Here is a 20,586-nt window from a genome sequence, read left to right as displayed (position 1 = left end):
GACAGAGACAGAAAGAGAGAGAGATATGCGCACGAGCTAGTCTTTATGTCAGACTCTGATGACGTCAATACACCAAACAAAGCAAATGACGTCACGTGGAACACCACAGGATCTTTCCAGAAGATTTATTGCCTGAGGCAGCTGGGAAGATGTGCTTCGCTGAAATTGGTCCTGAAAGACAGACAGGCTAGTTGTTAGCCCAGGACAGACTGGCTGGTTGTTAGCCCAGGACAGACCGGCTGGTTGACAGACTGGCTTGTTAGCCCGGGACAGACTGGCTGGTTGATAGCCCAGAGCAGTCTGGCTGGTTGATAGCCCAGAGCAGACTGGCTGGTCGTTAGCCCAGGACAGAAGGGCTGGTTGTTAGCCCAGGACAGACTGGCTGGTTGTTAGCCCAGGACAGTCTACCGCAATGACAGAGCCAATAGTTGCCGCCACTTCCGTGACATGGAGCTCTCGAAGCAGATCCAGGAGCAGATCCGGATCCGCGTCCTCGTCTTCCAGCAGAGCAACACGTTTGAGCAGTGGGGGGAGACACGGGATGGTGAGAACAGTCGTCACATCCATGTTTTGTGTGTGTTTTGTTTGTTTGTCAGGGTAACATTTCAAGGAGTCTTCCTGCAATTTATTGCACCAGCTGACTTTATTGAAATGTCATGTAATGATAATCATACGGGATGAAGCTAATCGTACTATACACAACTAAGGTGGTGGAGGAGGTTGTCGATTAAGAATTTGCGCATGTTATTCTGATCAGATCACAGGCGCGGGAAGGTATCGTCCACTGGACTACTACTATCACAGAAAGACTACAAGGTACGTCACTCACCTTCGAGTCTTCTGTGCTCTTGGAGTCGCTTCCCGCTTCCTGGGGGTAAATATTGTTCAAGACGGTTTGCCTCTTCCTACAGTCTGTGTAAGGTCAAATAAATACAGGATATTCGATGATTATTTTCATTGGTCGACTGAAACGTTTTCCTCATTTTGAATTAAGTGGCAAACGGTTCTTCACTAATACCGAAAGTGAAAACTTCCCTTTGCTTCACAATATTTACATATGCTTTAGACCAATGAGCGCTGGTATGCATATTCGGTGCGGATGCATAATTAGCCGCCAAGTGGATATTAGCGACTCGCAAACGAAGATTCGTCCAAATGATGGTTAAAAACAACCTGCAGCGAACGGAAGCTGAAAACTAAAGGTGCATATAGTTCAAACAATCATGCAACTGTATTTATTTGACCTTACACAGACTGTAGGAAGAGGCAAACCGTCTTGAACAATATTTTTCCCCAGGAAGCGATTCCAAGAACACAGAAGACTCGAAGGTGAGTGACGTACCTTGTAGTCTTTCTGTGATAGTAGTAGTCCAGTGGACGATACCTTCCGCCTGTGATCAGATTCCCGAAAAGATTTGATGACACATTTAGTTGGCTTGACACTTTATACGACCAGCGTTGACGTGAAGGTGACTCGCACAGTCTCAGATTATATCAAGCATATCGGTCGAAGTAACGGAATAATAAAACATGCGAGCTTCAGCAAAATTTCTGATGATCGCGAGTTGGGAACAATATTAGAAATAAAAGAATATATCAGACCAGCGTAGACACTGTGTTTCAGAGCAGCACCCAAGACTTCAGACTTAAATAACTGATAATATCAGACCAGCGTTGTCACTGTGGTTCAGGCCAGCACCACATACTCCAGACTTAAATAACTGATAATATCAGACCAGCGTTGACACTGTGTTTCAGACCAGCACCCAAGACTTCAGACTTAAATAACTGATAATATCAGACCAGCGTTGTCACTGTGTTTCAGACCAGCACCGACGACTCCAGACTTAAATAACTGATATCAGATCAGCGTTGTCACTGTGTTTCAGACCAGCACCGAAGACTTCAGACTTAAATAACTGATAATATCAGACCAGCGTTGTCACTGTGTTTCAGACCAGCACCGAAGACTCCAGACTTAAATAACTGATAATATCAGACCAGCGTTGTCACTGTGTTTCAGACCAGCACCGAAGACTCCAGACTTAAATAACTGATAATATCAGACCGGCGTTGTCACTGTGTTTCAGACCAGCACCGAAGACTCCAGACTTAAATAACTGATAATATCAGACCGGCGTTGTCACTGTGTTTCAGACCAGCACCGAAGACTCCAGACTTAAATAACTGATAATATCAGACCGGCGTTGTCACTGTGTTTCAGACCAGCACCGAAGACTCCAGACTTAAATAACTGATAATATCAGACCGGCGTTGTCACTGTGTTTCAGACCAGCACCGAAGACTCCAGACTTAAATAACTGATAATATCAGACCAGCGTTGTCACTGTGTTTCAGACCAGCACCGAAGACTCCAGACTTAAATAACTGATAATATCAGACCAGCGTTGTCACTGTGTTTCAGACCAGCACCGAAGACTCCAGACTTAAATAACTGATAATATCAGACCGGCGTTGTCACTGTGTTTCAGACCAGCACCGAAGACTCCAGACTTAAATAACTGATAATATCAGACCGGCGTTGTCACTGTGTTTCAGACCAGCACCAAAGACTCCAGACGGTACAAAAAGAAGAAGAAGCACAGTAAAGAAGAAGAGGGCGGCGGAGGGGGAGAGGCCGAGAAGGGAGGAGGGGTAAACAAACATCTCTACATCTCACGGTGACACCACCGTTAAACACACAAACACCCTTACAATCAAACAATTAACCCAACATCTTAATCAATAGAAAAACACACACAACAACAAACAAACTAACAAACCAAAAAAACACAATATGCAAGCAAATGACAAGGTATATGGATGAAATGAATGTTGAACAAACAAACAAACAAACAAAGAAGCAAACAAATGAACAAACAAACAAGCAGTTCATATGAAACAAAGTAAAGTTACACAAATGAAATAAATGCCTAACAAACAGACAGGGGACAGACATCGAGAGCACACCAGGGGGAGAGAAAGAAGGAAAGGTAAAATGACGTCACACGATCACACCAGGGGGGAGAGAAAGAAGGAAAGGTAAAATGACGTCACATGATCACAAAAGGGCAAGAGAAAGAAGGAAAGGTAAAATGACGTCACGTGATCACACCAGGGCGAGAAAAAAAGGACAGGTAAAATGACGTCACACGATCACACCAAGGGGAAAGAAAAAAGAAAGGTAAAATGACGTCACACGATCACACCAGGGGGAGAGAAAGAAGGAAAGGTGAAATGACGTCACACAATCACACCAGGGGGAGAGAAAGAAGGAAAGGTAAAATGACGTTACACGATCACACAAGGGGGAGAGAAAGAAGGAGAGATAAAATGACGTCACACGATCACACAAGGGGGAGAGAAAGACAGAAGGTAAAATAACGTCACAAAATCACACAAGGGGGAGAGAAAGAAGGAGAGATAAAATGACGTCACACGATCACACAAGGGGGAGAGAAAGACAGAAGGTAAAATAACGTCACAAAATCACACAAGGGGGAGAGAAAGAAGGAGAGATAAAATGACGTCACACGATCACACAAGGGGGAGAGAAAGACAGAAGGTAAAATAACGTCACACAATCACAGCAGGGGGAGAGAAAGAAGGAAAGGTAAAATGACGTCACACGATCACACCAGGTGGGAGAGAAAGAAGGAAAGGTAAAATGACGTCACACGATCACACCAGGGGGGAGAGAAAGAAGGAAAGGTAAAATGACGTCACACGATCACACCAGGGGGGAGAGAAAGAAGGAAAGGTAAAATGACGTCACATGATCACAAAAGGGCAAGAGAAAGAAGGAAAGGTAAAATGACGTCACATGCCCACACCAGGGCGAGAAAAAAGGACCGGTAAAATGACGTCACACGATCACACCAGGGGGAGAGAAAGAAGGACAGGTAAAATGACGTCACACGATCACATCAGGGGGAGAGAAAGAAGGAAAGGAAAGGTAAAATGACTCGTTAATTTGACTCAGTACGCATATCCATGCCAACAACCCTTATTCTACATAAATTTTTCAATTATATATTCAGCGAACTTCTGCTTATTTGCCACTGGATTACAGTTTACAATGTACTATGTATATTCTTTTTGTATGCGCTAACCACCTTCATCTTTCATATGTACCTACCATTCTTTCGTCCCACCTCCACCCTCCCCCTCTTCCTCCTGCTAGCTTTTTCCTGTTCTTTTTGGTTTGCTTCAACTATGCTGTTGACCTAGATAGTTCCATAGTTTATAAGTAATGTTTGTCCGACATCATATTGTTGTTAATTTGTAACTATGTAGGGCGCGTAATATAAGCGTTCGCTTGAGTTCGTGTCTGCTATTGTTTATCGTTGTATTGTTGTACCATGTTTGATTTAATAAAACATTGTTTAAACCAAATGACGTCACACGATCATACCAGGGAGAGAGAAAGAAGGAAATGTAAAATGACGTCACATAAAAACACCAGGGGGAGAGAAAAGGAGAAAAGGTAAAATGACGTCATACGTATCACGCAAGGGGGGAGAGAAAAAAGGAAAGATAAAATGACGTCACGCGATCATACCAGGGGGGAAGAGAAAGAAGGAAATGTAAAATGACGTCACCTAGTAACACCAGGAAGAGAGAAAGAAGGAAAGGGAAAATGACGTCACACGATCACACCAGGGGGGGGGGGGGGGGGGGGGGAAGAGACAGAAGGAAAGGAAAAACAAGTCGCGTAAGGCGAAAATACAATATTTAGTCAAGTAGCTGTCGAACTCACAGAATGAAACTGAACGCAATGCCATTTTTCAGCAAGACCGTATACTCGTAGCATCGTCAGTCCACCGCTCATGGCAAAGGCAGTGAAATTGACAAGAAGAGCGGGGTAGTAGTTGCGCTAAGAAGGATAGCACGCTTTTCTGTACCTCTCTTTGTTTTAACTTTCTGAGCGTGTTTTTAATCCAAACATATCATATCTATATGTTTTTGGAATCAGGAACCGACAAGGAATAAGATGAAAGTGTTTTTAAATTGATTTGGACAATTTAATTTTGATAATAATTTGTATATATTTAATTTTCAGAGCTTGTTTTTAATCCAAATATAACATATTTATATGTTTTTGGAATCAGCAAATGATGGAGAATAAGATAAACGTAAATTTGGATCGTTTTGAAAATTTTTATTTTTTTTTACAATTTTCAGATTTGTAATGACCAAAGTCATTAATTAATTTTTAAGCCACCAAGCTGAAATGCAATACCGAACCCCGGGCTTCGTCGAAGATTACTTGACCAAAATTTCAACCAATTTGGTTGAAAAATGAGGGCGTGACAGTGCCGCCTCAACTTTCACGAAAAGCCGGATATGACGTCATCAAAGACATTTATCAAAAAAATGAAAAAAAAGTATGGGGATTTCATACCCAGGAACTCTCATGTCAAATTTCATAAAGATCGGTCCAGTAGTTTAGTCTGAATCGCTCTACACACACACACACACACACACAGACACACAGACACACACACGCACATACACCACGACCCTCGTTTCGATTCCTTCTCGATGTTAAAATATTTAGTCAAAACTTGACTAAATATAATGACGTCACATGATCACACCAGGGGGGAAAGAAAAAAGGAAAGGTAAAATGACGTCACATAGTTACACCAGGGGGAGAAAGAGAAGGAAAGGTAAATGACGTCACACGATCACACCAGCGGGGGGAGAGAAAGAAGGAAAGGTAAAATGACGTCACACGATCACACCAGTGGGGGGAGAGAAAGAAGGAAAGGTAAAATGACGTCACATAGTAACACCAGGTTGAGAGAAAGAAGGAAAGGTAAAATGACTTCACACGCTCACATCAGGGGGAGAGAAAGAAGGAAAGGTAAAATGACGTCACACGATCACACCAGAGGGAGAGAAAGAAGGAAAGGTAAAATGACGTCACACGATCTCACAAAAGGGAGAGAAAGAAGAAAAGATAAAATGACGTCACACGCTCAGTACAACCACACATCAAGTACACATACAGCCACAAAATCCTTGTTTTATTCAACAGTGTTATTTTGTATTTGAAGATTCTGTAGTCCTAGTTTTGTTGTTACCTTGACTGTTGTAACACCAACCGATGTCAATGACTGTTGTAGCTTTAGCCGATGTCAATGACTGTTGTAACACTAACTGATGTCATTGACTGTTGAAACACAAGCCGAACTCAATGACAGTTGTAACCAACTGATGTCAATGACTGTTGTAACATTAGCCGATGTCAATGACTGTTGTAAAACTAGCCGATGTTAATGACTGTTGTAACCCTACGCAATGTCAATGACTGTTGTAACACTAGCCGATGTCAATGACTGTTGTAACACTAGCCAATGTGAATGTCTGTAGTAATACTAGCCGATGTGAATGACTGTTGTAACACTAGCCGATGTGAATGTCTGTAGTAATACTAGCCGATGTCAATGACTGTTGTAACACTAGCCAATGTGAATGTCTGTAGTAATACTAGCCGATGTCAATGACTGTTGTTACACTAGCCGATGTCAATGACTGTTGTAACACTAGCCGATGTCAATGACTGTTGTAACACTAGCCGATGTCAATGACTGTTGTAACACTAGCCGATGTCAATGACTGTTGTAACACTAGCCGATGTCAATGACTGTTTTAACACAAGGCAATGTCAATGACTGTTGTAACACTAGCCGATGTCAATGAATGTTGTAACACTAGCCGATGTGAATGTCTGTAGTAACACAAGACAATGTCAATGACTGTTGTAACACTAGCCGATGTCAATGACTGTTGTAACACTAGCCGATGCTATGACTGTTGTAACACTAACCGATACCAATGACAGTTGTAACACTAGCCGATGCTATGACTGTTGTAACACTAGCTGATGCTATGACTGTTGTAACACTAGCCGATGCCTACGACAGTTGTAACACTAGCTGATGCTGTGACTGTTGTAACACTAGCCGATGCCAATTACAGTTGTACCACTAGCCGATGCTATGACTGTTGTAACACTAGCCGATGCCAATGACAGTTGTAACACTAGCCGATGTTAGTTAGTTGGTAAGTTGTTGCTTTTTGGGTCCAGCGGACCATATAGGCCAAATCAGGACCCCACTAGCCGATGCTATGACTGTTGTAACACTAGCCGATGCTATTGACTGTTGTAACACTAGCCGATGCAATGACTGTTGTAACACTAGCCGATGTCAATGACTGTTGTAACACTAGCCGATGTCAATGACTGTTGTAACACTAGCAGATGCGATGACAGTTGTAACACTAGCCGATGTCAATGACTGTTGTAACACTAGCCGATGCAATGACTGTTGTAACACTAGCCGATGTCAATGACAGTTGTAACACTAGCCGATGCTATGACTGTTGTAACACTAGCCGATGCTATGACTGTTGTAACACTAGCCGATGCTATGACTGTTGTAACACTAGCCGATGCCAATGACTGTTGTAACACTAGCCGATGTCAATGACTGTTGTAACACTAGCCGATGTCAATGACTGTTGTAACACTAGCCGATGTCAATGACTGTTGTAACACTAGCCGATGTCAATGACTGTTTTAACACAAGGCAATGTCAATGACTGTTGTAACACTAGCCGATGTCAATGAATGTTGTAACACTAGCCGATGTGAATGTCTGTAGTAACACAAGACAATGTCAATGACTGTTGTAACACTAGCCGATGTCTATGACTGTTGTAACACTAGCCGATGCTATGACTGTTGTAACACTAGCCGATACCAATGACAGTTGTAACAATAGCCGATGCTATGACTGTTGTAACACTAGCTGATGCTATGACTGTTGTAACACTAGCCGATGCCTACGACAGTTGTAACACTAGCCGATGCTGTGACTGTTGTAACACTAGCCGATGCCAATTACAGTTGTACCACTAGCCGATGCTATGACTGTTGTAACACTAGCCGATGCCAATGACAGTTGTAACACTAGCCGATGTTAGTTGGTAAGTTGTTGCTTTTTGGGTCCAGCGGACCATATAGGCCAAATCAGGACCCCACTAGCCGATGCTATGACTGTTGTAACACTAGCCGATGCTATGACTGTTGTAACACTAGCCGATGCTATGACTGTTGTAACACTAGCCGATGTCAATGACTGTTGTAACACTAGCCGATGTCAATGACTGTTGTAACACTAGCAGATGCGATGACAGTTGTAACACTAGCCGATGTCAATGACTGTTGTAACACTAGCCGATGTCAATGACTGTTGTAACACTAGCCGATGTCAATGACAGTTGTAACACTAGCCGATGCTATGACTGTTGTAACACTAGCCGATGTCAATGACTGTTGTCACACTAGCCGATGCAATGACTGTTGTAACAGTATCCGATGCTATGTCGACTGTTGTAACACTAACCGATGTCAATGACTGTTGTAACACTAGCCGATGCTATGACTGTTGTAACACTAGCCGATGCAATGACTGTTGTAACACTAGCCGATGTCAATGACTGTTGTAACACTAGCCGATGCTATGACTGTTGGCAGAAGAAGAAGAAGTCAAAGAAGAAGAAGGACAAGGGGGAAGACGAGGCGCCAGAGGAGGGGACAGAGGAGGGGACAGACACGGAGAACGAAGTGGAGGCTGAGGGGAAGGTGAGTCGCAGCACAATTAGATGTTAATGATATATTGAGATTGATAGAGGAGTAGATCTTGTGTCCTTGACATATCGAGATTGATAGAGGAGTAGATCTTGTGTTTATGACATATCGAGATTGACAGAGAAGTAGTGTGTCCCTGACATATCGAGATTGACAGAGGAGTAGTGTGTCCATGCCATATCGAGATTGACAGAGGAGTAGTGTGTCCATGACATATCGAGATTGACAGAGGAGTAGTATGTCCTTGGCATATCGAGATTGATAGAAGAGAAGCTCTTGTGTTTATGACATATCGAGATTGATAGAAGAGTATCTCGTGTCCATGACATATCGCGATTGATAGAGGAGTAGCTATTGTGTCCATAACATATCGAGATTGATAGAAAAGTATCTCGTGTCCATGACATATCGCGATTGATAGAGGAGTAGCTATTGTGTCCATGACATAACGAGATTGATAGAAGAGTAGCTCTTGTGTCCATGACATATTGAGATTGATAGAGGAGTAGATCTTGTGTTTATGGCATATCGAGATTGATAGAGCAGTAGATGTTATGTATACGACATATCGAGATTGATAGCTGAGTAGATCTTGTGTCCAGGACATAACAAGATTGATAGAAGAGCAGCTCTTGTGTTAATGACATATCGAGATTGATAGAGGAGTAGATCTTGTGTTTATGACATATCGAGATTGATAGAGCAGTATATGTTATGTATACGACATATCGAGATTGATAGAGGAGTAGATCTTGTGTCCATGACATAATAAGATTGATAGAAGAGTACCTCTTGTGTTCATGACATTACAAGATTGATAAAAAAGCAGCTCTTGTGTCAATGACATAACGAGATTGACAGAGGAGTATGATAGAGGAGTAGATCTTGTGTATACGACATATCAAGATTGATAGAACAGTAGCTCTTGCGTCCATGACATAACGATATTGATATAAGAGTAGCTCTTGTGTCCATGACATATCGAGATTGATAGAAAAGTAGCTCTTGTGTCCTTGACATATCGAGATTGATAGAAGAGTAGCTCTTGTGTCCATGACATATCGAGATCGATAGAACAGTAGTTCGTGTGTCCTTGACATATCGAGATTGATAGAAGAGTAGCTCTTGTGTCCATGACATGTCGAGATTGGCACCACATTTCTAGTAACAAAGACACGATTCTCTTAGACGAGAAAAAAATCCCCCCTTTCTTATTGATCTCTCTGTCCCTCACTCACAGGAAAAGAAGAAGAAGAAGAAGAAGGAGAAGAAGAAGAAGAAGAAGAAAGACAAGGAGGAAGAAGGCTCGTCAGGGGAGACCACTGAGACCGACACACAGATCGAGGGAGAGACAGACGTCACGGTGAATGACCTTGACTTGAGAATGGTTGTCAGCCTGTAAATCACACGTTTTCTCTATTGATTTCTTTGTGCTTCTCACACAGTCAAAGGATTAATGCTGATATTATTATTGGGTAGCACACGTCTTCAGATGTCAATGACAAGATGGCTTTGTTTCTACGATTTTGAGTTTGGATTTGTGAATTTGTTCGAAGACTGAGTTGGTAAATCTCTTGTGTCGGGATGGATCGTTTACGTATCATCTCGTTAAATACCAGAGGTTTAAAAAATAAATTAAAAAGAAACGCAATGTTTACCTTTTTAGAGCAGCAGAAGGTTGATATAGCCTGCCTGCAGGAAACACACATAACAGAACAAGTCGTGTCTATTTGGGAAAAACAATGGGGTGGAAAGATGTTTTATAGTGAAGGAACGCATAATAGCAGGGGAGAACTTATCCTTGTTTCAAAGCATTTTGTAGGGGAAGTGAGTTTATTGAAGAGTTATGACAGAATATTAGTAATTTCTGTTATAAAAGAAGATAAAGAGTATAATGTAAGCCAAGAAAAAGTAAAATTTTAGAATAAGTTGAATTCAGTGTTGCTAAAGTATACAGAAGAAAAAGTGTTGTTAATGGGAGATTTTCATTTAGTTATGTCAAATGATTTGGATATTATTGCTGGTGAAAATCATAAACAAAATGAAGTTGAGTTGTTGAAAGATATAATATTTAGACTGAATATGAGTGATGTTTGGAGGATGTTGCATGGCGAGGAAAAAGAGTATACATGGTGCAGACGTAACCCTTTTATTGCAAGGCGACTGGATTATTGTTTTGTAACAGAGGACATTATCCCAAACTGTGTAAGTTGTGAAATTGTGTCGGTTGCAAATACCGATCACAGAGGGGTTTTGGTGGAAATGTGTGATTCCCAATTTGTACGGGGCCCAGGCTACTGGCGCTTTAATAATTCCTATTTGAAAGATCAAGCATTTGTTGAAAAAATGAATGCGTTAATAGAGGAGATGTGTAATATTGTGCCTAGGGGTGCTAATGCTCAGGATCAATGGGAAACGTGTAAATCAAACATTAAATCGTTTTGTATAGAATTTGGTAAAGCAAGGTCAAGAAGACAGAAGAATGAATTTGTAGATTTACAAGCAAAGTTGCAACAGTTGGAAAAACATTGTGCAGAACAACCTAATAATGAGAAATTGCAGGCAGAAATGTTTAATGTTAAATCGAAATTGGAACTAATGACCATGGATAAAGCCAGAGGAGCTCATGTACGATCAAGAGCTAAGTGGGTAGAAGAAGGGGAAAGAAATACGAAATATCTTTTGAATTTGGAAATAGTACAAGCCCAAAATAATGTGATGACACATATGAGGGCAAGTAATGGTGATATTGTTGATGATCAATTTCTTGTGTTGAATGAACAAGTGCAGTATTATAAATGTTTGTATGGTAAAAGTCCAGAAAGTCAGGAACGCATCAGGGCAGAAGCAAAGGAATTTTGTGATGAAGAAGAATTGTTTAAATTAACGGACGAAGATAGTAATGTATGTGAAGGGATGTTGACGGAAGCAGAGGTGGCAGCAGCATTAAAAATGATGAAAAATGGTTCATCACCTGGAAGTGACGGACTCACTACAGAGTTTATTCAAATGTTTTGGAGTAGATTAAAGAGCATGAAGCCTTTCGTAATAATAATTTGTCTTTTACGCAAAAACAAGGAATGATTAAGTTATTACAAAAAAAGTACAGAATTACCCAGGGAAGACATTAATAATTGGCGTCCAATTACCCTACTTAATACAGATTATAAGATGTTGGCAAAGGTTTTAAATCAGAGATTGCGTTCGGTTATTTGTAAGTTAGTAAATGAAGATCAAGTTGGTTACATAAAAGGAAGGAATATTGGAACCGTGATTCGTACAATATATGACGTAATAGAGTATTTAAATCGAACGAATAAGTCTGGGTTTATATTGGCCCTTGCCTATCGTAAAGCGTTTGATTCCATTCATAAGGAATTTATGATAGAAGCATTTAGGTCATATGGTTTTGGTGAAGATTTTCAAAAATGGGTGGAGCTTTTAATGACAGACACTTTTAGTAGTATTAATCACGGAGGGTGGATTTCAGAACCGTTTCCCTTGAAGTGTGGTATAAGACAAGGTTGTCCATTTTCACCCCTGGCCTTTATATTGGCGGTGGAAATACTTGCCATTAAAATTAGGAAAAGTGATATAACGGGTGTTGAATGACCCTCAACGGTGGGCGAGGAGAGTGCCCTAAAAATGAAACAGTTAGCAGACGATACAACAATATTTTTACAGAACAGTGGTGATGTTTTTAAAGTTAAAGATATAATAATAAAGTTTTCAGGACAGACCCTGAATGTTAATAAAACCAAAATAATGAAAATTGGACAGCATTGTGGTCAGCAAAAGTTGCCCTTTGAGTGTAAAAGAAGATTAAGATTTTAGGTATATATTTCGTAAATAATGATAGAGCAATAAATGTTGAACAGAATTGGGTATTAGGAGTTCAGAAGAATAAGAAGTTGATTAAGATATGGAGTCGACGAGATTTAAGGATTCACGGTAAAATTGTAATAATCAAATGTTTTTTTATTTCACAGTTAGTATTTGTGATGCAGACGATTAGATTGCCAGATCGGGTTTTGACAGAGTTAAATAGATTGTTTTATAAGTTTATTTGGCAGAGAAAGTGTTCGAATAAAAAAGCATTTGAAAAAATGAAAAGAAAAGTAATGGAGAAAGAAATAAGTGAAGGTGGGTTGAAAATGTTAAATGTGCACAGTATGCAAGAGTATTTTTATTTACAATGGGTTGGACGTTTGTATGAAAAGAAGGGAGAAAATTGGACGTTTATACCACTATGGTTTCTGGGACATGTTGTTTCAGGGTATGGTTGTTTTGATTTGAATGTTAAACCGAGTAAGGAATTGAATTTGACAATGATTGGAAGCCCATTTTGGCAGAGGGTAGTGTGGACACATTTGAGCTACAAGCTTAGGATGGAACATGATAAGATTGATGTAAACAATTTTTATAAACAGATTTTGTGGAGTAATGATTTGATTCGGTACAAAGGGAAAATGTTGTTTTATCTTTATTGGAAAAATGCTGGGATTGAAAGAGTAAGTGATTTGTTTATAGTGGAAGAAAAGAGATTGAAGTCAGCAGCAGAGGTATATATATGAGCCAATGTCAAAAGGTGCTGTCTGACAGCTTCGAAAATCAAAGTACACCCAAAGTAAAATGACTGGTGTTTTGAGGTGCTTAACACATTCAGTACTTTTCTAAAGGAGAAAAGGGAAAATCTTTCACAACGGCTGTGTTATTTGACCGTTAAGTTGAGGCTTGACGAGTGTCTCTTGTGGCATGTAAGGACATAAACCTGATTTTTTCCTTTTTTTTTCTAGAACTTTCATTTCTACTGAGCTCGCATATGAGTATTGGGGTGTAGATTAAATACAATCAAGGTAAAAGCGCATAAAATGTGTATGTTAGCAACATGAATTCATTTATTGCTATCACAGTCACAAACGGTATGTGCTCCATACAAAAGTTCTTTAATTTGAGGTTTTCTCAGATATTGTTGAAGTCAAAGCTTTGAAACTTCACATACTTGTATGATTGTATGACCTCCAGACATGGTGAGAGAGTAGTTGACCTTCGTCACATTTCAAGGTCACGGCGGGGTCGTATTGGGTCAGAAAGTGATAAATTGGTATTTTCTCGAAAAGTTTTAAAGCAACAGCTTTTAAACGTCACACACTTCTTTGTTGAGATAATATCCAATCCTGATGCTCAATTTGGTTTACTCTTGTGAAATAGCAAGGTCATAGCAGGTCTGTCTTAATGAGGAGAAAAAAATGTATCATTGTTTTTTTATGTTTTTGGGGCTACATCTTTGAAACTTCACAAATTTCCAGAATTTGACAGCCTACACACATGATATAAATATGGGTGACCTTTGTCAAATGTCAAGGTCACGGTGGGGTTGTCTTCGGGTCAAAAAGGGAATAATTTGGAATTTTCTCAAAATGCTTTGTAGCGAAAGCGTTTAAACTTCCCATACTTCTATGTTTTGATGATATCCAAATATGATGCGAGTTTGGTTCTCCCTTGTCAAATATCAAGGTCATAGCAGGCCGTCTAAGGTGAACAAAAAGTAAAAAGTATCATTGTTTTGAATGTTTTGAGGGCTACATCTTTGAAACTTCCACATTTCCAGGGTTTGATGTCCCCCATAGATGATACAAATATGGAAGACCTGCGTCACATTTCAAGGTCACAGTGGGGTCATGAAATATATTCCCAGGACAAGAAAACGCCCTGACATGACGCAAGATTAGTTGACTCTGGTCAAATGTTAAAGACACAGTAAGCCTCCCGTAAACCATCACAGATACTGTCGGGCTTTTACATGCAGTACAAACACCCTTTCATTTAAACACTCACCGCTTGAGAACATCCTAGGTGCCCTCCGTAAAGAGCGAGCAATTTTCAAAGAATTTATTTGTGCGTGGTTTGAGCCATCGTGAACCGTGTGATCCAGTTTCCCTTTTTCACAATGTAGTCGTCAGTTAGTAATTTGAATGCGACTCGATGTGAGCTTATCTGACTATGCACGAAACAAACGGCTGTGGTTCACAAGAACTCTAGCGATGGCTTTTGACTGTTTAGAGGAATCGACGATAGGCATAAACCGTCGTCTGCTACGAGAACCACGACCTTGCGTGACCCTGCTTCCGGGCCTTTTTTTTTCAAACTTTAAAAACTTCGAATTGTACTGATCTTGTCTTGATGAAAAAAGAATTCTTTTATGATTTAAGAATGTTTGTGTAACAAGCTGTCAATTTATTATTTAGATTTTAAATGTTAGGTCTAGCGCCAAAACGCACCACGGTCCGATTGTCTCTGAGACAATCCGCAAAATTAATTCTGTAAAAATTGCTCGCTCTTTACGTAGGGCACCTGGGGTGGGTTGCATGAGAGAACTCAAATTCCAAGCTCAAACGGTTCGACTTTACTCTAAAGCTTGCTCTGTTAAGAATCCGCAAAGCACGAAACGAAGTCGGGGTGCATGAGCCGTCTTTGGGGCCGACTCAACAGAGAAAGAGGCCAAGTCGACGTTGTCGACCTACTTAGAGCGTTAGTGGGAAATTTTATGACGTCACGGGAAATGTGGTCAGCAACAGCCAATGCAAACTGCAGTCTAGTAGGTTCGCGGGAAAAGGGCGCATCAGAGACCGTCTGTTACACAATAATGTACTCTGCGGCATCTGGGCGCATTCAAGCATGCACAGGAAGCGCGCGCTCATACCAACACAGGAGATGCCGTGTGTAGTACAAAGTAGAGCGTACGGCGTTATAGTACTATTTTGTGCATTGTGCATGTTGGATCGAGTAGAAGAAAAATAAAGATTGTCTTCTTGATCTTGAATCGCTCTCTACTGAAAAGGTAAACATCGACCAAAAATTTAAAAAGTAAATACAAAAAGAAGATAAAAATACAGTAATTACAACAACAAAAAACCGAATTATATCAAAATAAACAAGTCGCGTAAGGCGAAAATACAACATTTAGTCAAGTAGCTGTCGAACTCAGAGAATGAAACTGAACGCAATGCCATTTTTCAGCAAGACCGTATACTCGTAGCATCGTCAGTCCACCGCTCATGGCAAAGGCAGTGAAATTGACAAGAAGAGCGGGGTAGTAGTTGCGCTAAGAAGGATAGCACGCTTTTCTGTACCTCTCTTTGTTTTAACTTTCTGAGCGTGTTTTTAATCCAAACATATCATATCTATATGTTTTTGGAATCAGGAACCGACAAGGAATAAGATGAAAGTGTTTTTAAATTGATTTGGACAATTTAATTTTGATAATAATTTTTATATATTTAATTTTCAGAGCTTGTTTTTAATCCAAATATAACATATTTATATGTTTTTGGAATCAGAATATGATGGAAAATAAGATGAACGTAAATTTGGATCGTTTTATAAATTTTTATTTTTTTTTTACAATTTTCAGATTTTTAATGACCAAAGTCATAATTAATTTTTAAGCCACCAAGCTGAAATGCAATACCGAAGTCCGGGCTTCGTCGAAGATTACTTGACCAAAATTTCAACCAATTTGGTTGAAAAATGAGGGCGTGACAGTGCCGCCTCAACTTTCACGAAAAGCCGGATATGACGTCATCAAAGACATTTATCAAAAAAATGAAAAAAAACGTTCGGGGATTTCATACCCAGGAACTCTCATGTCAAATTTCATAAAGATCGGTCCAGTAGTTTAGTCTGAATCGCTCTACACACACACACACACACACACACACACACACACACACACACACACACACACACACACACAGACACACGCACATACACCACGACCCTCGTCTCGATTCCCCCCTCGATGTTAAAACATTTAGTCATAACTTGACTAAATGTAACAACAGCACGAACCATGTTATATTTCAAAATTCTCTGTGGGGATTTTCATAAAACATCACAAATGAACTGATAGGAAACAAACTCTTTTCTATGTAAAACATCATATACGCTAACAAGACCCTTTCTTGTCCAATCTTCAAAATACAGTACATTTCCATCATAAACAAAATATTGGTTATTCCATAAAAGCGGATTAAATAAGTTATCGCAGACAAGTGCTGGTTTAGCTTGTCAACTTTCAACATTGGGTTGGTGCATGTCTCACAGAGGCACTGCAGAAAAGTCCGACTGGTAGACAGCAGGATGTGTTTTGGGCGCCTCCGTGCAAAAGGGGTCAGAGATATTTTGTACAACGGATTTTCAGATTTGAACATTTCAAACAAGTCCTCCACTTTCTTGGTCAGAACTTTCTTCTGGATCATTGACACTTTTGACACTGTACGCTTTCCAGGCACATCGATTGATTCCCTGTCGTAGAATTTCTCCACTTTTGTGTCTGTCGGACGTTTACGCACGTACAGTTGCTTGAGAGTTCTACAACTGTCTTGATGTACTGCTTGTCGCTTGAGTAACGTTTTAATGAAATTTTGTTTCTGAAGAGACTCTTTGTCCCGCTTCCTGGAAATGGCATTAAATGCCATTTTTACTGACTTCAAAAAGCTCACTGGTCTTGCGAGATTCGTCAGATTGTCTTTTTCTTGTTTTCTGTGGTATCTGTCCATTCTTATTTTGTTCAATTCCCTCTTCTGTTTATCTGTCATGGAAGATCTTCTTTTGCACTGCCAAACCTTAGCATTTTCTTTGGTTTTCTTCTTCTGCCTGTCAGCAGGTGTCTCCGCTTTACGAATTATGTTTTTAATAGCCGTTTTCTTCCTTTTTGCTGCAGTTAGCGGAGAGCTGTTTTTCTTTTTTTCTTTCTTCGCACGAGCCATGGGACACACACACACACACACACACACACACACACACACACACACACACACACACACCGCACATTATGAGTTGTAATGTTGAGTATCGGTATCCTCATATTTGTAGTTCTTTAATTGTCCATGCAATGATAATCTCGGTGTGAAACGGCAGGTCTGCAGCAAACGGTTTAAACTGATAATTATTAACCCGGAGACGGGTTTTAGCGCAAAACATTGGGTAGTTTTTTCCCCGGTTTATTTCTTTAAAAAGAATTTTACATAAACACATTCCTAAACCTTCCAAAATCTGACACATTTTGCGCGCTTGAATGCATGCGTGCATCGGTGCGTTCGTGTGTGTGCGTGCTTGCTTGTGTGTGTGAGTGCTTGCATGCGTGTGTGCATGGGTGCGTGCGTGCGTGCGTGCGTGCGTGCGTGCGTGCGTGTGTGTGTGTGTGTGTGTGTGTGTGTGTGTCCTCGTTACAGTCTGTACACTGAAAGGTAATCAAATTCGCATACTCAATTTTTAATTCGACTCTGGATTAGATGGAGACTTGACAGAAGATTCTACAGATTTGTAAATTACCTGCTCAACTGTTTACGATGTCTTGCTTTCTCGCGATCCATTATGCTCTCCGCTCGTCGGTCCGGTGTTCCCTCCAAGCCTTGCTCAATACGTTCTGTCTATCCAGGTAGGCAGCATACTCCTGGTCGGTTTTTTTCATCCTTTTCTTGTATTCCGAGCATCGCTGGGCACCGGACTGTGTTTTTTGGGCCGCGGTCTTAACACTAGCGCGCCGTGCGCGAAGTTCAGAAAACGGCCTAGATGATTGGGAATTCTGGCCCATTATTATTTCTTCCTGGTCATCTCAAGAGAGTGATGAAGAACAAGCATTTGTCGATAATTAAAGCACGTAATCAATCTTCTAAAACAGTGGTTTTAATTACATACATTATGTTTGGATGGACAAATGACGTCGTGTGTCTAGTGTGACCTGTGACGACAAATTGTTCTGTCACACAATAATGACAATTCCTTTTTATTTCTTCTTTTCAAAAACTGTGATTATGAAGCAGTCATTTGATTTGCTTCTGACTGCTAGCCAAAAAAAAGAAAGAAATTAAAAATTTTGTGGAAAAAAAAGGAAATTTGCTAAAAAAGTGTCTAGTGTGACATTGTGACGACAAAGCTTAAATTAGCCAGAAATGGTACCAAACTTCAAAATATAGTGGTTATTTTCATTGTTTTTCCTTTTCACCGACAGTTTTTGTTCAAAACTGGTTCTTTTGTGTATCTAGTTGAACAACAACATTTTTTGGAAGCTTTTTTAAAGTTTGAGTTTTTGTGACGCAAAGAGTCACGCTAGACACGCAATTTTCAAACTTTAATAATTTCTTTAAAAAACGGACAAATGGGAAGAAAAACACACAGAACTATGTATTGGGGTTCATGCAATCATTTGGTTTAAATCCAACTGCCCAGAAAAAAAGCTTATTAGCCTTTTTTCTAAAACTATCGAGAGTACTCAAACACCTTGTCAAAATACGTCCCTAAAAAGCACTAATTTGCGTAATGAATGAGGAGCAGAATTTTAACTGTTTATAGTTAGTCTTTGGTTTTTCTCTGCGATCATCTTTATTCATTAATCTCTCAGAAAAACCAAAAGTTCCATCTGAGTGTACATTCAGTAAAGAGTTACAGAACTTATAAAATACCTAGCGTACCCACAGCACCTTTTGACATTGGCTCATATACAAATTTGAAAGAATAATGCAAATATTTTATTGGATTATTGGGCATTAATAAACGCATTACCCAAAGTATGGATTAATTGGATTGAAAATAAACATATTATTGTCCAGATGGATAAGCAATTGTTTGATGGTAGCCTGTATATGATAAAAAATAAGCCAAATACGAAAAATGATAGAAAAGAAAAGTGTAGATGCTGTAGAAAAACCTTGTGTATATAAATTTTGGTTGAGGAAGTTTGGTGTACAAGTAGATAACGAAATTTGTACCCTTGCCTATGTTTCCAAAGAAGTGAGGTCAAGAGAATTGTAATGGAAAATTTTACATAACATATATCCAACAAATATTTTATAATGTAAAATGCAAGTCAGGGAGAATAACAGATGTTGTATATGTTGTACGGAAGTTGATTTTGTTGAACATTTTTTGTGTGAGTGCATACCGGTACGCTTACTGTATCTCTCTTCGTTTTAACTTTCTGAGCGTGTTTTTAATCCAAACATATCATATCTATATGTTTTTGGAATCAGGAACCGACAAGGAATAAGATGAAAGTGTTTTTAAATTGATTTCGAAAATTTAATTTTGATCATAATTTTCATATTTTTAATTTTCAGAGCTTGTTTTTAATCCAATTATAACATATTTATATGTTTTTGGAATCAGAAAATGATGAAGAATAAGATAAACGTAAATTTGGATCGTTTTATAAAAATTTTTTTTTTTTACAATTTTCAGATTTTTAATGACCAAAGTCATTAATTAATTTTTAAGCCACCAAGCTGAAATGCAATACCGAAGTCCAGCCTTCGTCGAAGATTGCTTGGCCAAAATTTCAATCAATTTGATTGAAAAATGAGCGTGTGGCAGTGCCGCCTCAACTTTTACACAAAGCCGGATATGACGTCATCAAAGGTATTTATCGAAAAAAAGAAAAAACGTCTGGGGATATCATTCCCATGAACTCTCATGTCAAATTTCATAAAGATCGGTCCAGTAGTTTGGTCTGAATCGCTCTACACACACACACGCACAGACACACACACACACACACACACACACACACACACACACACACACACACATACACCACGACCCTCGTCTCGATTCCCCCTCTATGTTAAAACATTTAGTCAAAACTTGACTAAATTTATGTAAACAAGTCGCGTAAGGCGAAAATACAACATTTAGTCAAGTAGCTGTCGAACTCACAGAATGAAACTGAACGCAATGCAACGCAGCAAGACCGTATATTCGTAGCATCGTCAGTCCACCGCTCACGGCATAGGCAGTGAAATTGACAAGAAGAGCGGGGTAGTAGTTGCGCTGGGAAGGATAGCACGCTTTTCTGTACCTCTCTTCGTTTTAACTTTCTGAGCGTGTTTTTAATCCAAACATATCATATCTATATGTTTTTGGAA

General features: G+C 39.8%; 2 protein-coding genes across 4 annotated transcripts in view; one reads left to right on the top strand and one right to left on the bottom strand.

Annotated features, from left to right (window-relative positions):
- The window catches only part of LOC138948394 (uncharacterized), a 290,382-nt gene that overhangs the window by 14,466 nt on the left and 255,330 nt on the right, over positions 1 to 20,586 (bottom strand). The gene's annotated exons all lie outside the window — the stretch shown is intronic.
- The window catches only part of LOC138948390 (uncharacterized protein DDB_G0286299-like), a 48,085-nt gene continuing 27,536 nt past the window's right edge, over positions 38 to 20,586 (top strand). Inside the window, exons 1-4 of one of the 3 annotated variants that reach the window (XM_070319921.1) lie at positions 38 to 544; positions 2,560 to 2,655; positions 8,549 to 8,656; positions 9,903 to 10,025. In XM_070319921.1, the coding sequence (XP_070176022.1) occupies positions 413 to 544; positions 2,560 to 2,655; positions 8,549 to 8,656; positions 9,903 to 10,025 (459 nt within the window). In that variant the 5' untranslated portion in view covers positions 38 to 412. The remainder of the gene's footprint in view (positions 545 to 2,559; positions 2,656 to 8,548; positions 8,657 to 9,902; positions 10,026 to 20,586) is intronic. The other 2 variants (XM_070319922.1, XM_070319920.1) reach the window with 2 other exon arrangements.

This window comes from Littorina saxatilis, linkage group LG15 (assembly GCF_037325665.1).
Source record: "Littorina saxatilis isolate snail1 linkage group LG15, US_GU_Lsax_2.0, whole genome shotgun sequence".
Classification (NCBI taxonomy): Eukaryota; Metazoa; Mollusca; class Gastropoda; order Littorinimorpha; family Littorinidae; genus Littorina; species Littorina saxatilis.
Note: the sequence above shows the minus strand (reverse complement) of the source record. Positions and strands in the feature narration are given on the sequence as shown.